The sequence below is a fragment of the Rhinatrema bivittatum genome, chromosome 8 (genome assembly GCF_901001135.1).
Source record: "Rhinatrema bivittatum chromosome 8, aRhiBiv1.1, whole genome shotgun sequence".
NCBI classification, from domain to species: domain Eukaryota; kingdom Metazoa; phylum Chordata; class Amphibia; order Gymnophiona; family Rhinatrematidae; genus Rhinatrema; species Rhinatrema bivittatum.
In genome coordinates, this window is record NC_042622.1 from 171154172 (window position 1) to 171181940 (window position 27769).

The window sequence follows — 27769 nt, forward strand, 5'->3', positions numbered from 1 at the left end:
ACTGGTAGCGACCGTCAGCTATGAAAGTAAGAAGGATGAATTTTGCTTTATAGTTTGGGTTACACTGGGCCTTCTCCATTGCCCTCTGTGATTCCTATACCTACTGTTCCCTTTGCTTTTGGAAGACTGAGCTGATACGAATATGGGCTGCCCCTGACAGATTAAAATTCTGTCCAATGTCCTGCTGTTAGTGAGTGCTCTGCTGCCTGCTGTTCCTGAATCCTCTCCATGCCCCTCCCCCCCCACCCCACCCCCAATGACTTCAGCACTCAGGAGGAGCATCTCTCCTGCAGCCATCACTACCTCAAGATGGAGGTCTCCATGACTGAGGCATGATTAGCAGGACAAGGCCTTGAGCAGCAATCCCCGTTCACTCATTAGGAACCTGCTGGCACTCTACGTATCCCATTCCGGCCTCATGACCCCCTATTGATGTTTCACCACCACTAACTGCACATTCCTTACAAGTCAAAAAGAGGACCAAGGCTAGACCCAGACATGAATGCTGGCACAGAAGGGATTGCATGTTTACCATTCAGAGACTGCTCGCTTGGGAAATAGCTCAACAACCTACTCATTACTCAATAAGAAAGGATGACTGACATGCTGCAAAGAAACCAAGCAGATGCCTTCTCCGTGTTATTCTTGGGTTCAAGGGTTCTGCCTCCTCCCTAAGCTTAGCCCTAAAGCCCTTCCATGGCTGAGAGGAAAAGGGTGCACAGGAATGGAAGTCAGGTCAGGACAAGAAGCAATTAAGAAAAAATAATCACTGACAATAGTTGTCTTAAAGTGCAGTAATTACCACATAACAATGGCCAGGCAATGCCTGGGAAATGACTCTGTTATTGTATTATCTAAGCTGGTTAATTTGCAAGCCATGGCTTCCTTTTTTTTCTTGTAGCAGTAATGAGATACGGATACATTTGTCATGAAAGTCAGCGAAGGACAAAGCATGACAATTCTCAAGGAAATCAAGGGCAGGATCAAAGTCTCATAGCAAAATGAGAGAGAAGCTGTGCTGTTCATGATCAATTTATACGAGTCCAACCTGGGGGAACCCACATACGTCCACAGGAGATTCTGATTCATGGCGATATACTAACCAAGGGTGCTAGGTCGATTCTCATCTTTCCAAGGGAAGAGATTAACTCAGTCGCATCACACTTGGTATCCAAACAAGCAGGTAAAGATAGTGCTGTCAGGGCACAACCATTCCACACAAAAGTAACAACACCCCAGGAAGACTCCCTTTGCCGTTCCACCTGATGCTAAAGAAGTTTTACAGGGAAGACTCCTGATAGAAGACGAGGCATATTCAAGAGTTTGCAGCAGATGGGCCTTGCTTTTTGGGAGAAAAAGGTAGCATCTATGAATCTGCAGCGGGAAGGGTAAATGGCTAAAGACTAGATGGGCCTTACGGTTCTTACTGGCCATCATTTTCTCTGTTCCTGTGTTTCCAGTTTCCTCGTGGAACAAAAGGCAGCAAAATTAGAAATAACTGCATAATTAATGCAAGAAAGTTGTCTCCAGTGTAGTGGTTGAAATTGTCTGCTCCAGGAGTTCTCAGCCATGTGCCTGTCCTAACCCAGGTGGAAGGAGGGATACATCTGTCAGACGAAGACGCCTTCCCCAGTGCTCAGGCAAGAAGCCAAGTAAATCCCATCAATTTAATACTATTCACTCAAGGGCCACCTCAACTGAAACCAGAGGGAACCCACAGTGAGCTGAAATTAAAAGGCAGGATAGAAAATGCTTACCGAGGCACAGTAAGGCTTTAAATAGGCTATTAGCTTGATCAAATGTCCCTAGTAAATTTTCATTCGTCAATATCACTTATACTCTGTCATTTATTTACAGCCTGTTCAATAGCACTAAAACCATCAGAACTTCATGTTTTTATTTGACCGTTATATTGCAGTGACCTATGCTCTTCTACCTGCTTTTTAAGTGATTTTTTAATGTCTATGCTAGGCCAGAGTAAAGTCGGAACCTTGTCCTAGCCATGGGGTCAGAACTGAGGCTGGCAAGCACAGACTACTGCTAGGGGAAGGACGTTCCAGTGTCTGACTGGGAGAGCAGGCTCCCGAGAAAGGGAACCCAAAGCACAAACAAGAAAAAAATCCTTTGGTCTTCCAATTCAGCCTGGTTTTAAGGGACACTAGAACCATGGCAGGTAACAAAGGGGAAAACTGCCCAAAGAGGCCCCATAAATGCTGTGATTTTTGGAAGGTTGAAGTATCCGCTGGTGCAATGGCAGGAAGCAGGGATTAAGGAGCACAGAAGTCCATGGTCAGTCTTTGATGTTCTGAAAGAGCAGGCCAGGAACCAGAGGATCATAATCACACAATCGGGGTTGGGGAATGAGGGACAGGATCCAAGAAACTTTCTGTGAACAGTGTCTGACGACTGAGTTGCTGCAGTTCCAGTGACAGTGACCGTCTTATGCTACACAGGACAGAAGCCGAAAGTGCAGCCCCATCGCCTCTGTCATACTTCTCTTTTACAAGACAGAGACAATGTGCAGCTTCAATTCTATAAATAATGCAAAAATATCGATGTGGTGCATAACACAGGCAACCCAACCTGGAAAAGTTGTTCCTTTTCTAGCAATTTATTGCTGTGCCGAATGCAGCAGAACACACCCTTGGATTTGTTTTTCTGCCGTGCAGGTGAGCCCTGCACCTTCTCTCTCTCCCCTCCAATGAAGTGAGAGAAGTCCTTTCTCTCTCAGAGCTAAGAGGTACATCGTGGTCCATCTTATAGTAAAATGAGAAGTAACGGCAGAATAAAAGACCTACCTAGTCCCATCCAGTCTGCCCAGTCAAGATTCTTTCACTTCGAGAAGATGAGTATTTAAATTCCCACACTCAACCCTACACCAGCTCCCCACCCTCCATGTCTTTGATCTGAACTTTCAGCCTTTCTCCTACCACTGCCCTCCATATCAGTCCCATCTGTGCCCAGAATATGTGACAGTGCCAACCTCCACTACCTCCAACTGATAGGCCTTGTTGCCTTTCTCTATGATTCTTATAAGACCAACCCTAAATCCAGCACTCCGCTCCCCTTCCATTTCTTATTACCAAGTCTCCTAACAATTCACATAGGGGCAGATTTTAAAACCTGCGCGCGGGCGCAGATTTGTTCACGCAACCCGGCGCGAACAAATCTACGCCCGATTTTATAACATGCGCGCGCAGCCGCGCGCATGTTATAAAATCCAGGGTAGGCGCGCGCAAGGGGGTGCACAACTGTGCAACTTGCGCACGCCGAGCCGCACAACCTGCCTACGTTTCCTCCATCCCCCCACACCTTCTCCTCCCCTACCTAACCCATCCCCCAGCCCTACCTAGAACCCCCCTTACCTTTGTTGAAGAAGTTACGCGCACCGGCTGACGGCCAGTCCGCGATCCCGGGCACAGCGGCAAATGGCCGCTGTGCCTGGAGGCTCAGGCCCCGCCCCCCAGATCGCCCACGCTCCGCCCCTTTTTGCAAGCCCCGGGACATATGCGCGTCCCGGGGCGTGCGCAGGGTTTTTTTTTAAGGGTTACGCGCGTAACCCTTTTAAAATCCGCCCCATAGTTATCAAAACTAGAAAAGCCAATATTCAAAACATCCAGCCTCCCCATGCTAATCGACGTTTGGGTTAAAACTATGGTTTCTCCGGGTAGATCGCCTCTGCCTTCTTGGAAGCCCAGTGCTGTTTTACCATTGCTGATTAGGGTTGAAACCATCACTCATTTCAGGTTCTCTCTTCTTGGGAGCACAATGCAGTCAATCATACCACTGCAGTTCTGGGCTGAACCGCCATGCCAAGCAGGTGACTCCACTGCTTTATTACCATCCTCTGTGGCTCGTCCTGCATTTTTTAAATTCTGTTACCATTTTTGTCTTTATCACCTCCTCTGTCTGTGTGTGTGGGGGGTGGGGGGGGCATTCCAGGAATTCACCACCCTTTGTGTGAAAAAATATTTTCTGATGTCCCTGAATCTACCCTCTTGGAGCTTCATATCATAATCTCTAATTATACACCTTCCTTTCCATTGACAAAGATTTATTTCTTGTGCATTTTCAATACCTTTCAGATTTTTTAAATATTACCATTATATCCCCCCCATCTCTCCTCTCCTCCAGGATATACATATTTAGGTTCTTCAATCTCATATGGTTTTTGGTGCAGACGCCAAACCATTTTGGTTGCCTTTCTCTGTACCTCCTCTAGCTTATCTCTATCCTTTCTGAGAGATGGCCTTCAGAACTGAACACAATACTCTAGCTGAGGCCTTACCAATGGCCTATGAAGAGGCATTATCACTATTTTTCCCACTGATTGTGCCTCTCTCTATACACTCTGGCATCCTTCTGGCTTTGATTGTTACAATCACTGCTCACGGGTTAGGCCCTCAAGCAGCTCACTCACCCCGACGCCACTGGACCCGTGCTGCCGCCTCCCATAGCAGAGGTTGCCCCCAATCATCCATGCGGCTGAATTCCATTGACATTCTTCCCTCGCGCTGTCCTCTAGGCACACGTGCAACTCTGCCTCTTTTAAAGGAGGGATAAGCCTGCAGCGCCCTTGGATGATGCCATTGCCTGCACCCTAAAAATGGGCTCTTCAAATGTTTCCACATTGCCTGCAGCAAGAGGGACTCATGCTCTCGTCGTTCACAACATTGATCACTGCCTTATCACACTGTTTCTCTACACTTAGATCATCAGACGCTATCATCTCAAGGTCTCTCGCTCCTGGTTACTGCACATCACCTGCTCAGATTTCTTTACCCCAAATGCCTGACTCTGCATTACTGTTACTTCATCTTCCAGAGGCCTTTGAAGGCTCTAGGCTTTGCTCCCTGCATAACTTACTACTGTTGTCTGGCATAGTATCTCACCCCGCCATTGTAGCTCAGTGCGCTGTCTCACTGCATTATTCCGCGTTCACCATCTTATTCTATTTCAGCCTGATGTCTCTCCACGTGACACAATACCTCGCTGGGCTCTCTTTCCCTCTGTGGGGACTCACTGGACCTGGTAACTTATTGGGCTGTGTAACACCGTCCCGTTCCCCCCCCCCCCCCAACAAAACCCACCCTGACTGAAAGTGCCCATCTTACAGTGGAAAATATATAGAGTGTCAGATTCTCTTTCCCTCTCTCTCTCTCCTTGCACCTCATCAGGGCGTTCCCTTGTTCAGGCTTGCAAATATTCAGGGGTTATGCACATAAATCTATGCCCCGCCCCTTTTCTGCCTCCTTATTCTTGACGCGTGCACAGGTTTGTACGCGCGTACTTCCCGGCTCCTTAGAATTTGCGTTACTCACGCGCGGCCCACATACACATGTATGGGGACATTTTTGCGCAAGCACGCTTTTAAAATCTACCTGTTAATCACCAGGTGACCTTATTTCTTTTGTTCTTTTAAATATTAGCAAGCCACACCATCCCTTGTTCTAGGCGTTTGACATCAAAACATACACAACAAGCATTCAACAAAATACAAACAGACAGGCCTGCAGAGTATTAAGATACTATCTGCCTCCGGTGTAGTCCTCAGCATGAATTATGAATTTCTTCTGAAAAGTTGCAGTATCTAAAGATCTATAATTCATGCCTTTAATCTCCCTCTGGGGCCCAGTCTGTGTTGGGCTGTATAAGAGGACATTGGGGTGGGCGTTAATGGTTTTCTTTAGGTGTATTTTTATTTTTATTTTTTTAAGAAAGATCTAAGAACTTGCATGACCCCATCCTGCAGCGTTGCACCATTGCTTTGAAGTGAGAAGGCTGATTTTCGAATCCTGTGCTTATGCAGAAACCCTTAGGGCCTAATAATGTACTAAAGGGTTTTTCTATGGAAAAATTGCATCGTATATATGCCTCTTTGTGTAATAATGTCTTGAACTGTCATGCACCGACAGCAGTAGCAAACCAATAATGCGTAAACAGGAACACCGCTGTGTGTTTCCCACCAGCTGTAATGTTACCTGCCATGGACATTCTCTGTGGCTGCTACATTTCAATGTGCAGCAGTCTGGGTGGGCAGTTTCATCCCACAGGGAATCATTTCACGGCTTCATCATAGAGTTTCAACAGATTTCTCTGGAAGCTGCAGTTACCAAATCAATCACAAGTTTATTCTCCTGACTAGCAGGTTGCCATTGCAGTTGTTTTATGGTCCTCATTCTCTCCAAGAGCTCACAGGAGTGTTAGCTGGGGAGAGCTTTAATGGTTTCCACAGCATGCCGCCTCAGGATTGTGATCTGTGGGATGGCCTTAGTATAGCTTCAGCTGCAGCCATATGTATATCTTGGGTCTCATTAGGATGCACAGCATCAGAAGAATGTCACTGAAGCCTACCCCTGCTTCCTGCTTGCTTCCGGTCCGATCCTGCCTCTTGGAAACGGGCGTTGAACTGACAGAACAGGCAGGCTGGGATTACAGAACATGACAAGCTAAAACCAGCATCCAAACTTGCTTCACCGCTAATCCTGGCCAAGGTATTACTTTCCAGGTAGAAGACTGAGATACGCTACCTACCACGGTAACACTGATTATTTAATCCCTGCTCACATCACTCAGCTGCCTCGTTCCTTCTCATTCTCCTAATCCTACTTCCTCTGGTTACCAGATAACCTCTCATAACTCACACCTCCTACAAAGCAGCCATCCCCACCTCATGCTCTTCATGTCCACTGGTTGCAGTGATCACACCAGCTCATGAGATCTCACCATCATCAGAGATCTAAGGGATTCCCTTACATCTACTTTATCTTGGGGATTGCTTCCAGCTTCATCCATTTTTTATTGGAAATCTCCGCTGCTTGTATTCTGGATGCCTGCAGTCTTCTCACTACTCCTTTTCTCCCCTCTTCCTCCCCACTCCCCACCAAGGTTCACTTGCAGTTTGTAATTGACCCTGTATAGATCCCTGGTGAAACCTCACCTGGAATACTGTGTACAATTCTGGATGGAGGTGGTCCAGAGGGTGGCTACTAAAATGATGAGTGGTCTTCATTCTAAAGCATATGGGGACAGACTTTAAGGTCTAAACATGTATACCCTAGAGGCAGTGGCATACCTAAAGTATTTGGCACCCAGGGTGGATAATTCCTTTGGCGCCACCCCCCAGATTCACTTCTCTCCCCCCTTCCCCCCCCAATGATCTCTGGTTCCCCTCTCTCTCACTCAGGCTCCCTCTCTCTCTTGCACACATGTTCACACACCCCTGCACACAGGCTCCCTCCATTTCTCTCTCTCACATACATATCCCTTCACACAGCTCCCTCTCACACACACAAACATGCACCCTCACTCCCATACACACACACACAGACATGCTCTAACACACAGACTCCTACAGACACACACAGACATGCTCTAACACACAGACACACAGACTCCTACACACACACACAGACATGCTCTCACACACTCATAGACATGAACACTCTCTCACTTCCTACCCCTCTCCCCATCAGAAGCACAGCAGCAGCTTTCTCCTTCAGCCCCGCGGCAGACGGGGACTCTTCATTTTTCTTGAGGCGGCACGGAGGCTGGTGTGGCTCTGCTTCCTGCATCTGCGGTGGGGAGGGTGGGGGGGGGGCAGCGCTATTGCTCTTCCTCCTGCTTCGGGCCGCAACTGCATGACCTTTCCTTCTTCCTGCCTGCACAGACCCACCACTTCCTCTTCCAGGCCGCAGGGGGTGGGAAGAAGAAAAGGCTATGCAGTTGCCGGTTTCAGACCCGTGGCACTCTAGGCGGCTGCCCAGTGCTACCACCGCTCACAGCCCAGAGGCCTCCCTCTACTTCTACTGCGAGCTGGATGGGCTTCGCTCGCGGCCACCGACCTCCCGGCTGGCATCCTCCCCCCTCCTGGCTGTCACCTGGGGCGGACCGCACCCCCCCTTAGTACGCCACTGCCTAGAGGAAAGGCAAGATAGGGAATATATGATAGGGCATTTAAATACCTCAGAGGTGACTTGACATATTGAAAATGTTGCTTATGATTTGCATATTACTTCAACATGTAAAGTCAAATGATGGTTTTGCTAAAGTCACTGTTATATATTTGACTGAAAATAAAAATTGCAATTTAAAAAAACAAACCTCAGAGGTATCAATGCACAGGTGGTGGGTTTTTTTCAATGGAAAGGAGACTCTGGAAGGAGGAGTCATGGGCTGATGGTGAAAGGGGGATACTGAGGAGTAATCTAAGGTGGCATTTCATTAAAGATAGGGTGGTGAATGCATGGAGCAGCCTCCCAGTGGAGGTAGTGGAGGCAAAAACAGTATCTGAATTCAAGTGAACATGAGAAAAGCACAGATGATCTCTGAGGGAGTGGTAGGTATTGTAGAGCTGAGTAGTTGGTGTGGATGGGGAGAGTAGATATCATGGGATATGCACAGAGGTTCTCTGAGGGAGTGGTAGGTATTGTAGAGCTGAGTAGTTGGTGTGGATGGGGAGAGTAGATATCATGGAATATGCACAGAGGATCTCTGAAGGAGTGGCAGGGATTGTAGAGCTGAGTAGTTGGTGTGGATGGGCAGAGTAGATAGCATGGGATATGCACAGAGGATCTCTGAGGGAGTGGCAGGGTTTGTAGAGCTGAGTAGTTGGTGTGGATGGGCAGAGTAGATAGCATGGGATATGCACAGAGGATCTCTGAGGGAATGGCAGGGATTGTAGAGCTGAGTAGTTGGTGTGGATGGGCAGAGTAGATAGCATGGGATAAGCACAGAGGATCTCTGAGGGAGTAGCAGGGATTGTAGAGCTGAGTAGTTGGTGTGGATGGGCAGAGTAGATAGCACGAGAAAAGCACAGACGATCTCTGAGGGAGTGGCAGGGATTGTAGAGCTGAGTAGTTGGTGTGGATGGGCAGAGTAGATAGCATGAGATAAGCACAGAGGATCTCTGAGGGAGTGGCAGGGATTGTAGAGATGAGTAGTTGGTGTGGATGGGCAGAGTAGATAGCATGGGATATGCACAGAGGATCTCTGAGGGCGTGGCAGGGATTGTAGAGCTGAGTAGTTGGTGTGGATGGGCAGAGTAGATAGCATGGGATAAGCACAGAAGATCTCTGAGGGAGTGGCAGGGATTGAAGAGCTGAGTAGTTGGTGTGGATGGGCAGAGTAGATAGCATGGGATATGCACAGAGGACCTCTGAGGGAGTGGCAGGGATTGTAGAGCTGAGTAGTTGGTGTGGATGGGCAGAGTAGATAGCATGGGAAAAGCACAGATGATCTCTGAGGGAGTGGCTGGGATTGTAGAGCTGAGTAGTTGGTGTGGATGGGCAGAGTAGATAGCATGGGAAAAGCACAGATGATCTTGAGGGAGTGGCTGGGATTGTAGAGCTGAGTAGTTGGTGTGGATGAGCAGAGTAGATAGCATGGGATATGCACACAGGATCTCTGAGGGAGTGGCAGGGATTGTAGAGCTGAGTAGTTGGTGTGGATGGGCAGAGTAGATAGCATGGGATAAGTACAGAGGATCTCTGAGGGAGTGGCAGGGATTGTAGAGCTGAGTAGTTGGTGTGGACGGGCAGAGTAGATAGCATGGGATCTCTGAGGGAGTGGCAGGGATAGTAGAGCTGAGTAGTTGGTGTGGAGAGGCCACATGCCTTTTTTCTGCCGTCATGTTTCTATGCAATGTTTTATAGTATTATGCAGTGCTGTTTTGGTGACTTCCCTTTGTTAAACATAGAATTATTATTCCATCTGTTTAATATAAGGGTTTACTTAGTGTTTGATGTCAGTGACTGTCCTGATTTTGCAGGAAGATCTGAATTTCCTGTGCTAGGCTCCCCCTCTCTTACCTCTGAGCTCTGCAAAGCTCATCTCATCTTAGGATAATTCTCAGGGTATCACAGCTTGCAGAGAACATTTGTATTCTGCTTTGCACAGCTTCAAGAGTGCATCAGAGGCGGATTACAAGAAGTCTCCAAAAAATAAAATACAAGATGACATAGCCAAAACTCCTCATCCCAGCCAATAAATTCCAAGACTCCATTCCCCCACGCAAATTCTCCTCCTTTTCATACATTACCGGAAGCATGTCCAACAATCTTTCACATGAGGGAGAAGAGGGGGGTGAGAGAAAGTCTCAGGAAGGGTGAGGCTAGGAGATGAGAGACAAGGAAGTGGGACAGAGAATGTCAAATGTGCCTGTTCTGCTCATAATTATCAAATTTCTGTCCCTCCTCATAATTTGTATTCCAAGCATCCAGAGGCAGATATTCAAAAGAAGCTGAGAGCCTATGTTTAGGAACTAAAGATAGAAGGCTATTTTCAGTGAAACTTAGGCACCTAAATCCACCTAAATTTAGTCTCCTAGCATTGAGGCTCATGATTGCAGGCCTGCTAGTCCCTTGCCTAGATTTCCATGCCTTGTGCTGAGGGTCAGAGCTAAGCCCCTAACTCCACCCCTGTAACCATGCAATCTTTAGGTTTCTAAATTTAGGAGCTTGGTGAAACCAGGAGCATAAATTTAGGCCTCAGCCCTAGTACATTTTCAAAAGGGACAATTTAAGAGCCTGACTCCAAAAGTCAGGAGCCTAAATCCTTTGAAAATGGGCTCACAGAACACAATTGGGAATGTGCTTGTAAAGGAGTATCCTCTGCACCTGACTTTAGTATCTGAGCCTGCTGAATCCAGCCATGTTACAGATGCAGCCCTGGAGCGCTGTGTGATGATGGGGCAAAATTATCCCCCACAGTGCTATGTGATGACAAGACACATGCAGCTCCTCAGCACAGATGTAGCTCCACAGAACCATGGGATGACAGTACAGAAGCAGTCCTGCAGTGCTGTGGTGATGACGGCACAGAAGCAGCCCCACTACACTGCATGATGACATTACAGAAGTAGCCCTGCAGCACTATGTGATGACAGCACAGATGCAGCCCTGGGGCGCTGTGTGATGATGGGGCAGTAGTATCCCCCACAGTGCTATGTGATGACAAGCCACATGCAGCTCCTCAGCACTGCGTGATGACATTACAGAAGCAGCCCCGCAGTACTGTGTGATGACGGGACAGAAGCAGCCACACAGCGCTGTGTGATGGCAGCCCATTTTCGCTGGAGGCTTGATTCTAGGATGGAGAAAGACTCTCTTAAAATTTCTAAAATAGTGCGTGCTTCATTTTGCAGTTTAAAGCCGCTTAAGGCCCTCTATGTGACACGCACAGCTCACAGAGACATGGGAAAGGGCTTTTCCTGTCGCTAGACCTACCTTGTGGAACTCTCTTCCCTACCCACTCCGTGTAATCTCAAATTCACAAACTTTTAAGAAAGCATTAAAGACTTTTCTATTTGAAAGTGGACTTGGACTGGCAAAATAGCTTCCCACTTCCAATAGGGAGCATCCAAAGTCTTTGCTCAAACCACTTGATTCTCTCGCTCTTTCTTTCTTTGACATGATTGTTTTGTACTGTATGCTTTATGCACCTCTCTGCTGCAACCTGCTCTGAGTTATGAATAAATGAATAGATTAGGCAACTGTGTGGTACTACAGCCCCTAGGAATCTGGCAGTAGTCATCCATTCTTGTATTACTAATAGGACAGAGTACGGTAACTCATTATACCAAGGTTCGCCTGGAGCATTTACAACTGCTTCAGAATACAGCTGCCAAGTTGTAAGGGTGAAAGTTTAACACCAATTTGACAAGAGCTCTGTCGGTTGCCGGGGGCCAGGATTTGGTTTAAGCTGTTGGTGCTGGTCTTTAAATGGGGTCTCCCAGTATATGTGGCTGATATTTGCCCACACAGACATTGAGATCATCACAGCAGTTCCATCTTTAGCAGGATTCTGGTTCTCCGTTACATAGCTTTCAGTCACTAAGCTCCATCGCTATTTGCCCTAAGAGCTCAGGGTGGAAGAGAACTAGCTGAGACTCGGGAAGCAGGTTCAGGCATGGCTGTTGAGTAAGTTGGCATGGGAGGCAGGGCATGAAGAACTAGGACTGAGAAGAGATTTAGAGTTGATGAGTTGGGCTACCTACAAGGGGGAAAACTATATAATTACGTAGTTTAGTTTAATTCTGCTTTAGTTTGCTTGGTTAGCTAAATCACTTGATGGTTCAAGTATGTATTTATATTTTATTCATGTCTGAGTTTGTTATATTATCTTATGTAAACCATATTGATGTTTTGGTTTTTTTTAGGAAAAATCTGTTTTTAAATGATTTTGCACTTAATCAAGAATTAAATTAACTAAGCCAAACTAAATGGAGGTAAATTATGTAATTGCTCACGTATGGGTGGGATGATTTTAAGATTACGCATTGTGCTTGAATTTTAGAATTGTGTCTCACCGTAAAGGTTTACTGAGGGGGTGAGAAATCAAAAACAAATGAATAAATACCTGCTGCCATCTGCATGTAGCCAGCCAAGGTGCAGAGCCGCTTCTCACAGAGACCGCTGGGAAGGAACACGGTGACAACAGCCAGCAGGGAGCTGAGCGCCAGCAGAGCGCAGCCTCCGGAGCACAACACGGCACTGGTCTGGAAGAGCGAGGAGAGTAGGAGAGAAAACCATTAGCGACCTGCACAAATTGCATTTATTTATGGGCCGCTAATACCGAAGCCCACGGCAACTTACAATTCAAACATACACAATAAAAACGTAAAATAAAAACCAATAAAAACATACAAGAAATAAAAGCATAAAAAGTAGAATAAAATCTAAAAAAAATGAACACCTCCATCATGACAGTGCAAATTGCTGAATTCCCTGCGAACCAATCAATGCTAATTTATGCAGTTAAGAAGTGCAAAAATAATCACTGCCTTACCACAGCCCTGACACTGCTCCTGGGGCAGCCTGCTGGTACTGGAGGTGCGAGCCATCAGCAGGGGTTGGGTAAAGTGAGACACAGGAAGGAGATGCAGCTTCCCAAAGGTCACTTGGAAATTGGGATTCAAATCCCCATGCTGGGAGGGATCTGGTCATCAGACTCCTTCTCCTTGCCCACCAACAACAGAGCTTCATGGCAGAAATAGTTCGCTGATAATTTTGTTCTCCCCACAAAGTCTTTAATGTTGGCCCTTAAATGTGAAATGAGGCTCCATGCCAACCCCACACACCCCCACCTTCTGAGGTACACGGTTCTGGCCCATGCTCTCTCCCCACTGCTACTGCTACCATTTTGACAGCGCTACCAGACATAACCCAGCACTCTGCAGACCCACACCTGAGGCAGTCCCTGCTCCCTGCATCTTACAATCTGCTCACAACACACAGCCAAGACAAATAAAGGGCATCAGTAAATCCATTTATTACAGAGAAGATGGTTAAAACCCACCCAAGGTGGGAAATCAAACATGGGTCATGGAAGGGGCACAAGACATCAAACCAACTCAGTCAGTTTGTTCCCCTCCCCCTTTGCATGCCACGCCTCGTGGTTAGCCTGCAATTCATGGTCACTCAGTGGCCCAGAGATTTGTAATATTCATGCTGTATTGATAAATAGCTAATGTATTCCACGCATGAGGGGGTTATGGAGCTCATACAAGCACCGTCAGATGCCTGAGACATGCTCGGGTGCTTCTGCTGAGAGAAGAGATGAAATGCATCTTGTTACCGCCTTCATGGCTGAAACTCACTTAATTGAAACATACTGATGGAGGATGGTGCTCGGCTCTTAGGGAAGAAGCTGCTTGTATGCCCCCCTTCCTGGGAACGACGGCACGGCAGTGCTTCAGCTCACCCCTACAGCTGCTGGCTCCTTGCCTGCAACTGACTTCCAAAAGGCTTAACTGCAGTAACTTAAAGGCTGGAAGGTTTACGTACACCCTGTAATTAAAGCTTTAACTTGAAATGAAACCCTCTGGGTGTCTGCAGAACTGGGAAATGTGTTGGCTGAGCTTTCAGTACATGGAGACTGCATACGCACAGCTCCCCGGGGAGGAGAAGCTGCTCCCAAGGGGTCAGGCACCCCTGGTCTCCGGAGCACTGGAGGGAGTCCTCCAGGGCAATGCGCAAAGTCCTAAGGGCTGCTGAAAAGCACGGCCTGAGGTCAAGCTCCGGGGGGGGGAGCAAAGTGGGGCATGTTCTAGGCCCTACTGGTAAGAAAAGGGCAAGCAACCTCCAGGAATCTGTCAGACAAAGGCGCAGAACATGGGATTAGGAGCAAAGCATATGAACCTCCATCTGGTGCTAATCTCACAGGGCCCTTCTGTGCCAGATGTCATCAAGCCACATTTTATACTTCAATTAATAACTTCCTCAACACTGCCAACCAAGCCCCAGGTCACCAGGGATTCCAGTCTTTCTTTAATTATTTCCCTACCAGTTTTAGGCATACTATGGATATTTGCCATCCTGCACAAAATAAAAAAGGAATTGCACAGGTGTCAGCAACATACCTAAATGTAATACAGAGAAAAGCTGCCCCGTGGCTGCATAGTCAGAATGTGCCCCCCTCTTTCCCTGTACTCTCCAGCTTCACCCCTATCTACATGGGAATTGAGCTCTGCCCCCCTCTCCCTATACTCTCCAGCTCCACCCTTCTCTCTCTTTGTATTGTCCAATCCACCCTCTACTACCAGATGTGCATTTTGAGCTCCGCCCCCTCGCTCACTGTACTCTCCAGCTCCACCCTTCTCTCTCTTTGTATTGTCCAATCCACCCTCTACTACCAGATGTGCATTTTGAGCTCCGCCCCCCTCGCTCACTGTACTCTCCAGCTCCACCCTTCTCTCTCTTTGTATTGTCCAATCCACCCTCTACTACCAGATGTGCATTTTGAGCTCCGCCCCCTCGCTCACTGTACTCTCCAGCTCCACCCTTTGTATTGTCCAATCCACCCTCTACTACCAGATGTGCATTTTGAGCTCCGCCCCCTCGCTCACTGTACTCTCCAGCTCCACCCTTCTCTCTCTTTGTATTGTCCAATCCACCCTCTACTACTAGATGTGCATTTTGAGCTCCGCCCCCTCGCTCACTGTACTCTCCAGCTCCACCCTTCTCTCTCTTTGTATTGTCCAATCCACCCTCTACTACCAGATGTGCATTTTGAGCTCCGCCCCCTCGCTCACTGTACTCTCCAGCTCCGTCCCTTCTCTCTCTGAATGGTCGAATCTACTCCTTGATACCGCACAGTGCACCTGAGCTTTGCCTGCGCTCTCCACTACCACAAATCTCAATTATGCACTTCCTGCACTTCACTGTATCGCCCCCATCCTTGGATGGGCTTTTACTACTAGTATTCAGATATTAAGAAATGTTAGCAGCTTGCCGTTCAATTCTTGGCCATCCCTGGTCATGGCACATCTCTGGATGGAGTCGACTTTTCCCCACTTAGCCAATTAATTTAGCTGAACAAACTGTGCACCTTAGTGACTGCCAGCTAGGATAAGCACTTTTTTTTTTCCCAGGTCTGTGGCTCTGCAGAAGCAGAATCAAATGTCATAGGCTGAGCTAACTCTCAGGGATCTCCAGATTCTGACAAAAGGGAGAAAAATGTCTAAGAAGCAATGATCTGACAGTCAGATAGGTCAGGGGTATCATTTATCATCTTCGCTTTCAAACCTTGCCACCATGTCAGACCCACTTAAAATGCAACAACTCCATGCAGCAAGCTTCCCATGGAAACCAGCCCCAATAAAGTTCTATTCCTTCTCCAGTCCTTATATAGGAACAGCCTAAGATATCAAAATGCAAAGTAGTGTCTTGTTACTGTGAGATGCAGTCAGCAACAAGCGCTCTCAGAGAAGACTGTAAGTGAGCCCCGGGCTGAATTCCTCAGCAGATAAGGAGTCTACAGAGAACATCTGCTTAGTGCAGGAGACCTGTGGTCCGCTGCCATCTAATTCCAAGTTCTCCAGATGGGCCGGACTGGTGCCTGACATACAACGGTGGGGGGGGGGGGGGGGTTGCGGGTTGGGCAGCTACATAGAGCCTGATAGCATTGGTCACCTACATGTATTTATTTAAAAATGCTTTTAGCCTGCAACATGGGCATGTAACAGACCTGACATAATTAACAAGTAACATACAGTAAAATAGGTTCGAAACAGTGCATCAAATAACAAAAACAAAAAAAAAAATCAAATATTAACATATACAGTGTTTCATTCTCCTGAAAGAGTGGGATCTGGAATTCAGTGTGGGGATTTTGTGCCTATCTGCCTATACGTGGTGCAGCATCCAACCATGGGTCATGGCACTGGCACCGTCACGGGGGAGAGCCAGGTGCAAATCCCGAACCCAGATTCTGTCCCTTAGCCAAGAAGTGAGCTCCTCGTCCGTGAAATGGTTTGTATGGATCTGCTCTGTTCTCAAGCTCTTGCACTATGATCTTGCTACCAGTGTGCCAGAAAAAGACTCAAATGACCTGTAAGTCCAAGACCAAGAAAGCTATGAACAATGACACTGATCATATTATGTCCAGTTGCCAGTCCCACGCTCATGCAGCAGCCATCTACGAATCACCAAAAACATCTGTCTGAAAACAAAGAGAAAATCTGTTTACGTGGATCTTAAATAAAGCAATTTTGTAATCTGAGATCTAGAAAAGCAAAAGAGGAAATCAAACACTATTCTTGCAAATGGTGTATGAATAGTTTGGTCTGAATAATGCTCATGTGATGACGCCCAAGTAAAGCTGTGCTGGGACACGTGTATAATGGTCCTCCTGCTAGGGATTGGGCAGGATAGGCTAGTAATTAGGGGAGGTTCCAGTCATTACAGCCCCTCTGCTTGAGGCACCTGGGATGGCTGCCCCCCCTGGCTAAGTAATATAAGCAACTCTCTGCTGAGAGACTGGAGGGCAGTGCTTTGGAGTTGGAGTAGATGGCAGTCAGGCCTGTTTTTTCTGAGTTGGTTTTTGGCCTACTTGGAGGATCCAGGATCCAGGAAGCAGTGGTATGGTGGTGACCTGATTCAAGGACCTTCCGGTGTTTTGGACTTTGTAAAGGAAATGGGTTTTGCTAGAAGAGCCAGGAGGAAGATGTCTGCTTCCCCTTCCTACCTGAAAAGGAACATGGGGAGCTGCGTGCTCCTGAGGAGATCCCTTCCACGGTGGGATTCGAGAAATACCAGAGAGTAAGAGAGACCAAGAAAGAGAGAGAGAGCTAACTGTGAGTAAAAATATCTGAACACCTTTTCACATCCCCCAATCGATGCTCTCTAGCCCTCGGGAGAGAGGATTTGGACTCTGGGGTAGATATTCAAATCTGGCTGTGTAAGTAACTTAGGGGATTATTTTCTAACCCTATCGCACGCGAAAAGGGACTTTTCGCGTGTGATACCTAGATCAGGGTGGAGTCGGGGCGGCGTCAGCACCGGAAGAGGAGGAGTCGGGGTGGCGTCGGGGCGGACGCCGTGGAAACTTCGCTGATGGCGAAAAGGTAAGGCCCCTTATCGCCGCCAGTAACGCGCCCAATAGCACCACCTTTTACGATGGCGCTACTGGGTGCGAAAGCCGCAGTGATAGCCCCGCAGTGGTGCAATCGCTGCCGGCTTTCGCAGGCCCACCCACCCACCCTCCCCCCGTTAGCGCCGGGATTCACAAACTGGTGCGAAGAAAGAAAATCCAGCCCTTAGTTGGTTAGAGTAAGTAACGATGCATAATCAGCGGCACGGCGAAGCCACTGAATATAGCGTATATAGATGCACTTAGTCGGATACGTCTAGCCGACTAAGTTTAGTCCTGCTCTATGAGGAGACTAAATTTAAACATAAACTTATCCGGCTAACTCTGTCGGTAGTGAGCTGTACAAGCGATATGGCTAACTCGCTCTGCCCCCTGATCCACCCAGTGCACGCCCACATTTTATGCGTGTAACATTTAGCGGTGACCGTTGAACGTAGGTGCATATTCAGCGACCACTACATAGCCGCACAAGTCCCGCTTATATTCAAAGCTGAACGTGCTTGAATATCTACTCCTCTGGACATAGTCTGGAAGTTATCTATTTTTGCCAAAATTGAAGGGGTTTTCCTGTCCGAATAAAGGATACCCTGGCCCCCTGGGGACGTCAGTTAGCCAAGCCCTGGAGGGTAAGTGTTTCCCCATGACCTGGTATTGAGAAACCCATGCACAGATAGAGAGAGAGGGAGACTGTAAGGAAGAAGGACCAGTTGTGGTGCTGGGATCCATATGTATACTGATTACCCATCAGTAAAGACGTTCATTTTGGATACTACATAAAAGACTGGTGTTTTATGGGCACTTACAGCACACACGGTGGGACAAGGGAGTGAACCTCACCCCTGGGAAAAAGAGTAACAAAAGGCACCCCTGTCATTCTGGGCCCTGAAAGGGAATTCCTCTCCCCCCCATCCAACAAAGCACTCAGACCCTGGGGAAAGAGACTTATAAAAGCCAGCCGGAGTAATCCAACCCCAAAGAGACTAAACAATTATTTTAAGGCCCCATCGGTGGTTAGCAGCCACCCAAAGATGGGAGTTACACTTGAAATACAAACTAGGCAGCTGCTGACAGCCTCTCAGCCTCAGTTTACAATATTTACCACGTTTGAGCTCAGTTATATGGAGATAATTACATAAGATTTGCCAGACTGGGTCAGCCCACAGGTCCATCAGGCCCAGTATCCTGTTTCCAACAGTGGCCAGTCGAGGTCACAGGCACCTGGCGGGATCCCAAGGGGGAGGGAGATTCCAAGTCCGAACAATTCTCTGCTCCAAAGTAGCTCACTGAGAGTTTCCCCCCCTGCTTTGTCCCTCCCGAGTCCTTTTCTGGGTTGGAAGCTTTCACTTTCTGGCCTCTCATCCTCTATGAAACACACACGATAGTCTCTAGACCCCCAACCCCAGGTTTCGAAAACAAAATTATAAGCACAACCCTTTCTAATGAGGCCTTGGGTAATGCAGGAGTCCAGGGAGGTCACCCCAGATTCATTCAATCTCTAAACCACGTCTGCTGGAAACTGGAGGGGGTGACAGGGGATGGCCAACCCTATACACACCCTATGTCTTACACACCCCTGTGCTTGCGGCTGTCAGGGGACAGGATGCTGTTTGCCAGCAGTGGCAAGAAGTGAAGGAAAACGAACAAAACTGTGTTTGCTTTTCTTTGTTTGAAAAACAAAATGAGATGAAACAGGAAATGTCATTCAAATTTCCATTTCGTTTCCGAGGAATGCACATCCCTACAAAGCGCGCCTCTGCACTCTGCAGCTGCTTCACAGAGCAGGAAGCAGGGAGGGGTAAAATAGCGCATGCATCTCTGAAAATGCCATTTACACATCCTATTGTCCTCCCCTGCCCTTACCCCACCCCTGGGAAGGCATCGCCACAGCCCGGTGGAAAGCACCAGTGCTATGGAGGGGCATTTTCAGTTGAGGCAACCCGTCTCCCCCGATCCCTTCTAAGAGGCCCAGATTACTTTGAAGATTGCACTCCTCCTGACGGGCTACACTCAGATACGATGAACGTCTGCAGCAGATAATCTGCAGAAACTGAGAATGTCCACATCTGAGGAAGTGGACTCTGTCCTCGAAAGCTCACGCCTCAATAAATTGGTTAGTCTAGAAGGTGCCACTCGCCTCATGTTATTTTTTGCTCCACCAGACTAACAAGGCCACCCCTCTGAAGAGAATTTCTGTTATTGCATCTGCCACAAGCCAACAGTGGGAACCGTTTGGGTTTCTTTTCCTCGCTGCGCTAAGTAGTTTTGTTGGAAGTCGACTGTCGTATACAAACATCCTTAGAATGATTTCCTATTCGGATATATGCAGACTTAGGTCCCTTAGGAGAGCGGCAAAAGCTCCTGCTGTATCCTTACAGATGAACAATGGAGCATTAGCATCTCATTAACACGGGTTTTCCGCTTTATTTTCTTTGACACTTTGCCCCTTTCAAATATCAAGCTCTTTACTGAAGAGAAACCCAAAACTTGCCAAGAATCCCTTTCAAAGGGTGAGGCCTCCACTTTTCTGAATTAATTTTATATCCATTTCACCTGTGCTGTTATTCTTGCCCAGACTGCACCATTTGCTCAGCCACTGCACAATAAATTCATACATTAGAGGCAAAATGTTGGCACCCGCCAGTCTGCTGAGATCATGCCCCTCCCACGTCTTCCCGGAAGCCTTCAGAACCGCCCCGCAGAGCACTCAGCAGACACCGAGCAGAGATGTGCATTCATTTCCTCATGAAATGAAAAGCAAGTTTGCTTACCGTAAACGGTGTTTCCATAGATAGCAGGATGAATTAGCCATGCTGTCATGGGATCTGTCAATCAGGTCCGGGAGGCGGAGCTTGTCAAAGCAGAGATTAGAGTTTTGCTCTCTGCGGCTGTATGTTCCCGCGCAGGAAAGTAACGGAATCTCCTCAGTTTGTGATTAAGCTGAAGTGTAGTCGAAGACTAGGTGACTGCCAGGGAGGAGGGTGGGTCAGCATGGCTAATTCATCCTGCTATCTACGGAAACACCGTTTACGGTAAGCAAACTTGCTTTTTCCCATCGATAGCAGGGCTGAATTAGCCATGCTGTCATGGGAGTCCCAAGCTCCCGATCACGTTGTGTATGATATATGTATTTGTACGTGATCTTTGACGGTGTGGCAGTCACCATGGATATGAGGATAGAGATTGCAGGATTGCTTTCCCTATCTTTGCATCAGTGGCTGCCTGTTGATCAAGGCAGTAGTGAGATGTGAAGGTATGAAGTGATGAAGCGATGACCATGTAGCTGCCTTACAAATGTCTATGGGTTGCACATTCTTTAGGTGTGCCAATGAGGCTGCTACTGCTCTGACTTGGTGAGCTTTAGGCTCTGAATGTAGTTGTAGTTTCTGTTTGTCGTAACAGAATTTGATGCACTATGCTATCCAGCTGGAGATGGTGCATTTAGCTACTGGTAATCCAGGTGCCTTTGGGTCAAAGAAGACAAAGAGTTGAGAAACACGGGAGTCCGAGTTTGTTCTTTCTTTATAGTATGCTAAGGCTCTTTTGCAATCTAGTGTATGCAGTAGTTTCTCCCTATCATTTGCGTGAGGTTTAGGGAAAAAGGTAGGTAATTCCATGGTCTGGTTGAGATGGAATTGGGAAACCACTTTTGGTAGGAAGGATGGATGAGTTTTGAGAACTACCTTTTGGTGATGAAATTGTAAATATGGAGAATAATGGACTAAGGCCTGTAATTCACTAACTCTTCATGCCGATGTTACTGCAACTAGGAATACAACTTTCCATGTGAGGTATTTAATATGTGCAGAGTCCATGGGTTCAAACAGGAAAAGCATGAGCTGTTCCAGAAGTATGTTGAGGTTCCACAGAACTGGAGGCTTAGAGATCGGAGGACGAAGGTGAGTTAACCCCTTGATGAAACGAGATAGTAAGGGGTGATTGGAAATAGGAATATTGTGAAGTGGTTTGTGATATGCCGCTATGGCACTCATATGAACTCCAATGGATGAGGTTGCAAGACCAGCTGTGTATAGTGTATGTAGATAATCATTAGACTGCTCAGGTGAGCAGTCTAATGGTGGTACACCGTTAGACGTGCACCAGGTCGAATATCGTTTCCATTTATAGCTATAGTTTTTCCTTATTGAGAGTTTCCTGGATTCTAGCAAAATAAATTGTGCCGAAGTGGAAACTCCCTGTTCTGTTAAAAGGAGCCTCTCAATCTCCACGCTGTCAAATGGAGAGATGAGTGCAGTGGGTGTAGAAGCGTCCCCTGATCTTGGCAGAGAAGATCTTGTCAATTTGGTAACCGAATTGGATCCATGATGGATAGTCGGAGAAGAAAACTGTACCATGGTTGCCTCGGCCAGGCTGGGGCAATGAGTATCAGTTGAGCTTTGTCTGCTATGTACTTCTGAATTGTCCTTGTTATGAGTGGTATGGGAGGAAAGGCGTATAGGAGGCCTGTCGTCCACGGAAGGCATCTTGAGCGATCCTGAACTGGCTTGGTCTTATCGAGCAGAATTTGGTGACTTGAGCATTGATCTCCATTGCAAAGAGATCTATCGAAGGTGTCCCCCACTGCATGAATATGTCCTGGGCTATTTCTGTATTGAGTGCCCATTCGTGAGGATGAAAGATGCAGCTTAACCTGTCCGCTCTTGTATTTGCCACACCTGGTAGGTAAGTTGCTTGCAGATGTATGCAATTTCTGTGAGCGTGTTTGAAGATTGTCAGGGTCTCCTTGCAGAGGGACAATGAACCGGACCCTCCTTGTTTGTTGATGTAAAACATTGCCACTTGATTATCCATGTAGATCATGACCCTGCGGCCTTTCAGGTGGTCTTGGAACACATGTAGTGCGTTCCAAATTACTCTGAGTTCCAATAAATTTATTTGCAGATTCTGTTCCAAGATTGTCCATAACCCTTGTTTCGTAAATCTCGAGGTGTGCACCCCAGAACTTGCGAGGCGCATCTGTGGTTAAGACTGTGTTGTGAGGAGGGGAACTGAACAATGCTCCCTTGGACAGGGTGGAGTCCAGGAGCCACCATGTTATGTCCTTTCTCATCTCGGAGGTCAGCGATACCTTCTGAGTCAATGGTTGCGAGTGTTGTTTCCACTGACGTTTCAAGCCCCATCGCAGGCATCTCATGTGTAGCCTGGTGTTGGGAACCGTGAAATTGCCGCAGCCATATGGCCTAGGACTACTAAACTTGTCTCGCCGAAGGTCTCTGAGTATGGTTCAATCCATGTAGAAGGTGACGGAAGTTTGATATTCTGTCGTTTGGCAGGTATGCCTGGTTGCAAGTGGTGTCCAGGCATGCTCCTATGAATTGTAACTGTTGTGTCGGTTTTAGGTGTGCTTTCTGAAAATTGATCACCAATCCTAAGTCCTGCAAGCAGTGCATCACCCGATGGAGGTGAGCGAGTAAGATGTTAGGAGCTGGGGTGATTATGAGCCAATCATCCAGATATGGAAAGGTGGTTATACCTTGTTGTCTGAGATGAGCCACCACCACAACCATGCATTTGGTGAAAACCCTGGGTGCAGCCGATAGTCCAAAGGGGAGAACCTTGTACTGGTAGTGATTCTTGTAGCGGAAGCATAGGTAATGCCACGAGGATGGATGGATTGGAATGTGTGTGTAAGCATCCTTCAGATCGATGGAACACATCCAATCGTTGGTTTGAATCAGAGGAAGGATTGATTTCAACAATACCATTTTGAATTTCTCTTTGGTCTAGTAGGTCTAGTATGGGACGAAGGCCACCCGACTTTTTGGGGATGAGGAAGTATAATCCTACTGATTGGGTCCCTGGGGAAATTTGTCGAATTGCTTGTTGTTTGTGAAGCAAAGCAATTTCCTCTCCTAATTGTGGATGGAAACTGTGAATCTTGAGAGTGGAAAAATGAGGTAATATGGGTTTTGTGACAAACTGGAGTTGGTAACCGTGTCGTACTATCTCCAAAACCCATTGATCGGATGTTATCCTCTCCCAGGCTGCCAGGCAAGAATGAATCCTGCCAAGTGGTGCTTGATGCTGTGATGGTGGCTGGGTAACTAAAAAGATGGAGTCGATTTTACTGCAGTAGCCGGCTGTTGTGCCTGCTGTCTCTGGTTATGTGCTTTACCTCTACGTTGGTTGGAGGTATTCTGTTGTGGAGCAGGACGCTGGTAAGAAGGGTATGTCTGTGTACGAAAGGACTGGTAAGACCTGTAAGGTTTCCTGGCATATGATTGTCTACGAGTAGATCCCATATAACGATGCGTGGTCGAATAGTGGGGTTGTGATGTTAATAATTGTACTGCTAAAGCTTCTTCCTTCAGTTTACCTACTGTGTCCTGGAATCGTTCTCCGAACAGGTTATCTCCTGTACATGGGAGGTTTGTTAGTTTCTCGTGTAAATCTTCACGTATCGAACTTGAGTGTAACCATGCTAGTCTTCGGGCTGCAATGGCTGTTGCAGATGCCCTGGAAGATGTTTCATATGCTTCATAGATCGACCTCAAAAGGTGTCAAGAACACTCTTCCATGTCATGAAGAGATGGAGGTATCTGATCCGCAGTTGAAGACAACATACCCTTTATAGCTTGTATGCACTCATATAGGTATTGTACCATGTAGAATTGATGGTGCATAATTCGGGCATTCAACATTGAGTTATGGTATATTTTTCTGCCAAACTCATCCAAATATTTGTTGTCTTTGCCTGGTGGGTATGAGGAATGCGATTTCGTTTTCTTAAATCTTTGCATTGCCGACTCTACTACAATTGAAGAATGAGGTAATTGTGGTATAGAGTATGGCGATGTTTTCCTCATACGGAATTTTATATCCATCTTCCTGGAAACTGCTGAGATTGCGTAAGGTGTTTCACAGGATTCTGTAAGAAGGAATGCAGAAATTCTTGTGGTAGAAGAGACAGTTCTCCTGGAGTATCAAAAATCTTTAGGAGACCAAGGGTTTCTGATCTAGGGTCTGTGTCTTTTTGGACCTCTAGATGCAGTATTGTACCCATGTTTTCCAGAAATTTTGGGTATGTAAGGTCTTCTGGAGGGGAATACGGCTCCTGAGGTTGTTCCTGCAGATCTGATGGGAATCCCGTAGATGATGATGGGGATGTCTGCGGTGAAGGAGAATCAAAAGATGTATCCTGTTTATAATTCAGTGAAGTTGGTCGGTTCCCTATGGGAGATGTTGGAGGCTCCACCGAAAGTTCTCCATCAGTCTGTCTCTTATATTCCAGAGAACTGACAGAGGCTAGATTAGACATTTTGAATGATGACTGAAGTGTTTCATAAAATCCTGCTAAGGACTGGGACAATTGATAGAATGCTTCTTTTGTACGAGGGGGAATTATTGTACGAATATCTGGTTCTTGTGACTCACATGCTTTAGGTTGCATTGGAGTGGTCTGAGGTAAAGTACTAAATACCTTATGGTCTTTCTGTTTCTTTTCACATATTATGTCCACCAAATCCTCTGAAGCTATAGAAGCGTTAGAGGAAGCAACTTGTATTACCTCTCTATGGGAGAAGGTATTTGAAGGTGGTACATGAGATGATTTAGAAGTCAAAGGGCTTACTTCCCATGTTGCACTCCTCTTTGCCGACTTTTTGTGGTGGGAGTGCCGTGAGTGCTTATGATAATAGTGTGACGACGAGTCTGTCTGACTTCTACATGAAGATGGTGATCGTTTTCTACGTTTTATGGTAAATTCTGTTGAGGTAGCTCTCGAAGAAAGGGAAGTACCCAAACGAGGTGGGGTTATCGATGGAGAGATGGAGGAAGACCTCCGTGAGTGTCCACATTGTCGTTTTAACCCATGTTGTATTATCTGAGATGGTTGTTCCAGTGTTTTGTGCGCCGATTTGGACTTGTGCGCCGATCTAGACTTGTGCGCATATCTTTTAGGTTCCATGCGCACAATAGTTATCGGCGCCAATGTCTCCGGCGCCGTGCGCACAGATGTCATCGGCGCCGTGCACGTAAGTGTCCTCAGCACCATGTGCGCAGATGTCTTCAGCGCCTTGCACGCAGAAGTCTTCTGCGCCATGCGCGCAGGATCCTTCGGCGCCATGCGCACAAGTGTTTGCGGCACCATGTTCGTAATAGTCTTGTGCGCCGATGATTCTTCAGGCGTGTAAGGTATCTTAGGCGCATAAGTTTTAGGCACCGAGTTTTTTGGCGCCCATGTCTCCTGCGCCGGCGATTCTGGCTCTATGGATTGTTTAAAATCCGATGGCCTTTGCCGGCTCGCCAAGTCCTTACCGCCAAGATTGGAGGACTGAGGATCCCATGATGATGCCCTCTTTTTTGAGGGAGCCGGTAAGATAACGGGGCCAGGTGACGAGTGAGCCTCCGAAGGTTCCAGTGAGGCAAAAAGTTCCTGAAGCCTGTAGGCCTGTTGTTTCAGGACTCTCGGAGACATCCTTGAACAAAATTCACAATCCTCACAATTGTGATTTGGCCCCAGGCATTGGTAACATCGGTCATGACCATCTGTGACCGACATTACCTTGCCGCAATTACAGGGTTTAAACCCCGATTTCGACATTTTTTTTTTTTCCTGAGGACAAGAACAGCTCCGCGTGCGATCCCGCGCGCGGAAAGAACAGACTGAGGAGATTCCGTTACTTTCCTGCGCGGGAACACACGCACAGTCGCAGAGAGCAAAACTCTAATCTCTGCTTTGACAAGCTCCGCCTCCCGGACCTGATTGACAGATCCCATGACAGCATGGCTAATTCAGCCCTGCTATCGACTGGAAAAGCACAACAACAAAAAAATCATTGCATTAAAAAAAGAAACAAAACAGTCCCCTACCCTCACCCTTGCCGACATTCGTGTTTTTTTCTATTTCCTTTCATTTTGGAAATTGAAACTTCCGCACGCACACACATCCCCAGCACCATCTACATTTAAAAACTGACCCCCACTCCAACCTTCCTCTCTGCCCCCAACTCTCCCCAAATGGCTCTTCCCCATCCATGGACTTCTCTGATGCTGAAATGGAGCAGAAGCAATCCCTACATGTGGCCGGACCAAAAATTGTGCCAGCCTCAGGGCCAACTGGTGCCATTTTGAAAATGGAGACTTGTAGGGCAGGAGAAGTCCATGGATGGGGTAAGTGAGAGGCCTAGGGGAAGGTCTGGGATGGGCAGTTTTCAATGTTTAAATGTCGGTGGCACTATTTTGTTCCAGCAGGGGCAGAAGGGATCTGCCTTTCACTTTGCTTTTTACTTTTGGGTTTTTTTGTTTTTGCTTTAGTGTTTATTTTGTTTTTAATAAATGAAACATAAGAAAATAAGCAGTGAACAAAACAGAATAAAGAAAGACAACAAATAATGTTTCCATGCATATTCTAACCCTGGGCATACAAGAGCATGGAGATAAATGACAGATTTTAGCACAAGTGTGACATGCATTGTCACGGGTTCAAGTCTTGACACTCTCTCCAGACATTCACCTCTCAGGCATATTCAGTCCCCCATGAGGCTCACAAACGTGTAAAGTAAAGCAGCTAAAGAGCCAATGGGAAGACTGAGACTGTGTTAGAAAGTGAGACCTGAAACTGTAGGAGAGAAAGAAGCCTGCAGGGGAGGGGGACAAGAAAGAAAGAATGCCTGGAAAACAAGATAGACATCCTTAGAAGAAGAGGAGTAAATGCCTGTGGGACAGCTAAATATACATTAGAGCCAGCAGTCCCTGTGCCTTGATGACTCCACGCATGTGCTCAGCTCAGAATCTCTGCATGTAGTTGCACACAGTCAGCGTGGCACAACATGCCCTGCAGTCACCCTGGCTACCGTTACCAGGGGACTTGCTGGGACAGAAGCAGGTAAACAGCTCCTTCCTGGGGGCCCATGTGCAAGCTGCCTGTTTCATCATCATACTATTTCCTCCAAATCCCCCCCCCCCCCCCAAATCAAGAGCTTTCCCATGGATTTTCTGTCCCGTCTGCTTCCAGACTGAGAAGCTGCAACACCGCTCAGGGAACAACCTTCCAACTCCCCTTGATTCTAACTCTAAGCTGACCACTTCTCCCCTACTTCATCTGCCTCCTCAGAACCAACGGCATTGTTCTCCAAAAATACGAATTACTCCATTTAAACACCAAAGTGACACCCTTTCGGCTTCCAAAAAGTATGAAACTCTCTTTACTGGGGGGGATCAGCCGCCGGAAGGTGAGACACAGGCTGAAACTGACAGATCCCGTGAGCTCTTTCTCTGCTCACACTAGGGGTATCCCACAGTAAAAGCCCCTGGAAGATGACCATTTCACAGGTTTATGTGCTCATCCAGTCAGAGAGAAATTTGTGTGTAAGTATGATGGGTGCTTGGGGTCTCCAGGAAGATTCATTTCTTTCTTAGAGAAGGGGACCGCAAATGCATT

General features: G+C 47.2%; 1 protein-coding gene across 2 annotated transcripts in view; it reads right to left on the reverse strand.

Moving 5' to 3' along the window:
- The window catches only part of LOC115097723 (transmembrane protein 211-like), a 162448-nt gene that overhangs the window by 99146 nt on the left and 35533 nt on the right, over positions 1 to 27769 (reverse strand). For both annotated transcript variants that reach the window (XM_029613723.1, XM_029613724.1), the window contains exon 2: positions 12358 to 12496. In XM_029613723.1, coding sequence (XP_029469583.1) covers positions 12358 to 12496 — 139 coding nt within the window. The remainder of the gene's footprint in view (positions 1 to 12357; positions 12497 to 27769) is intronic.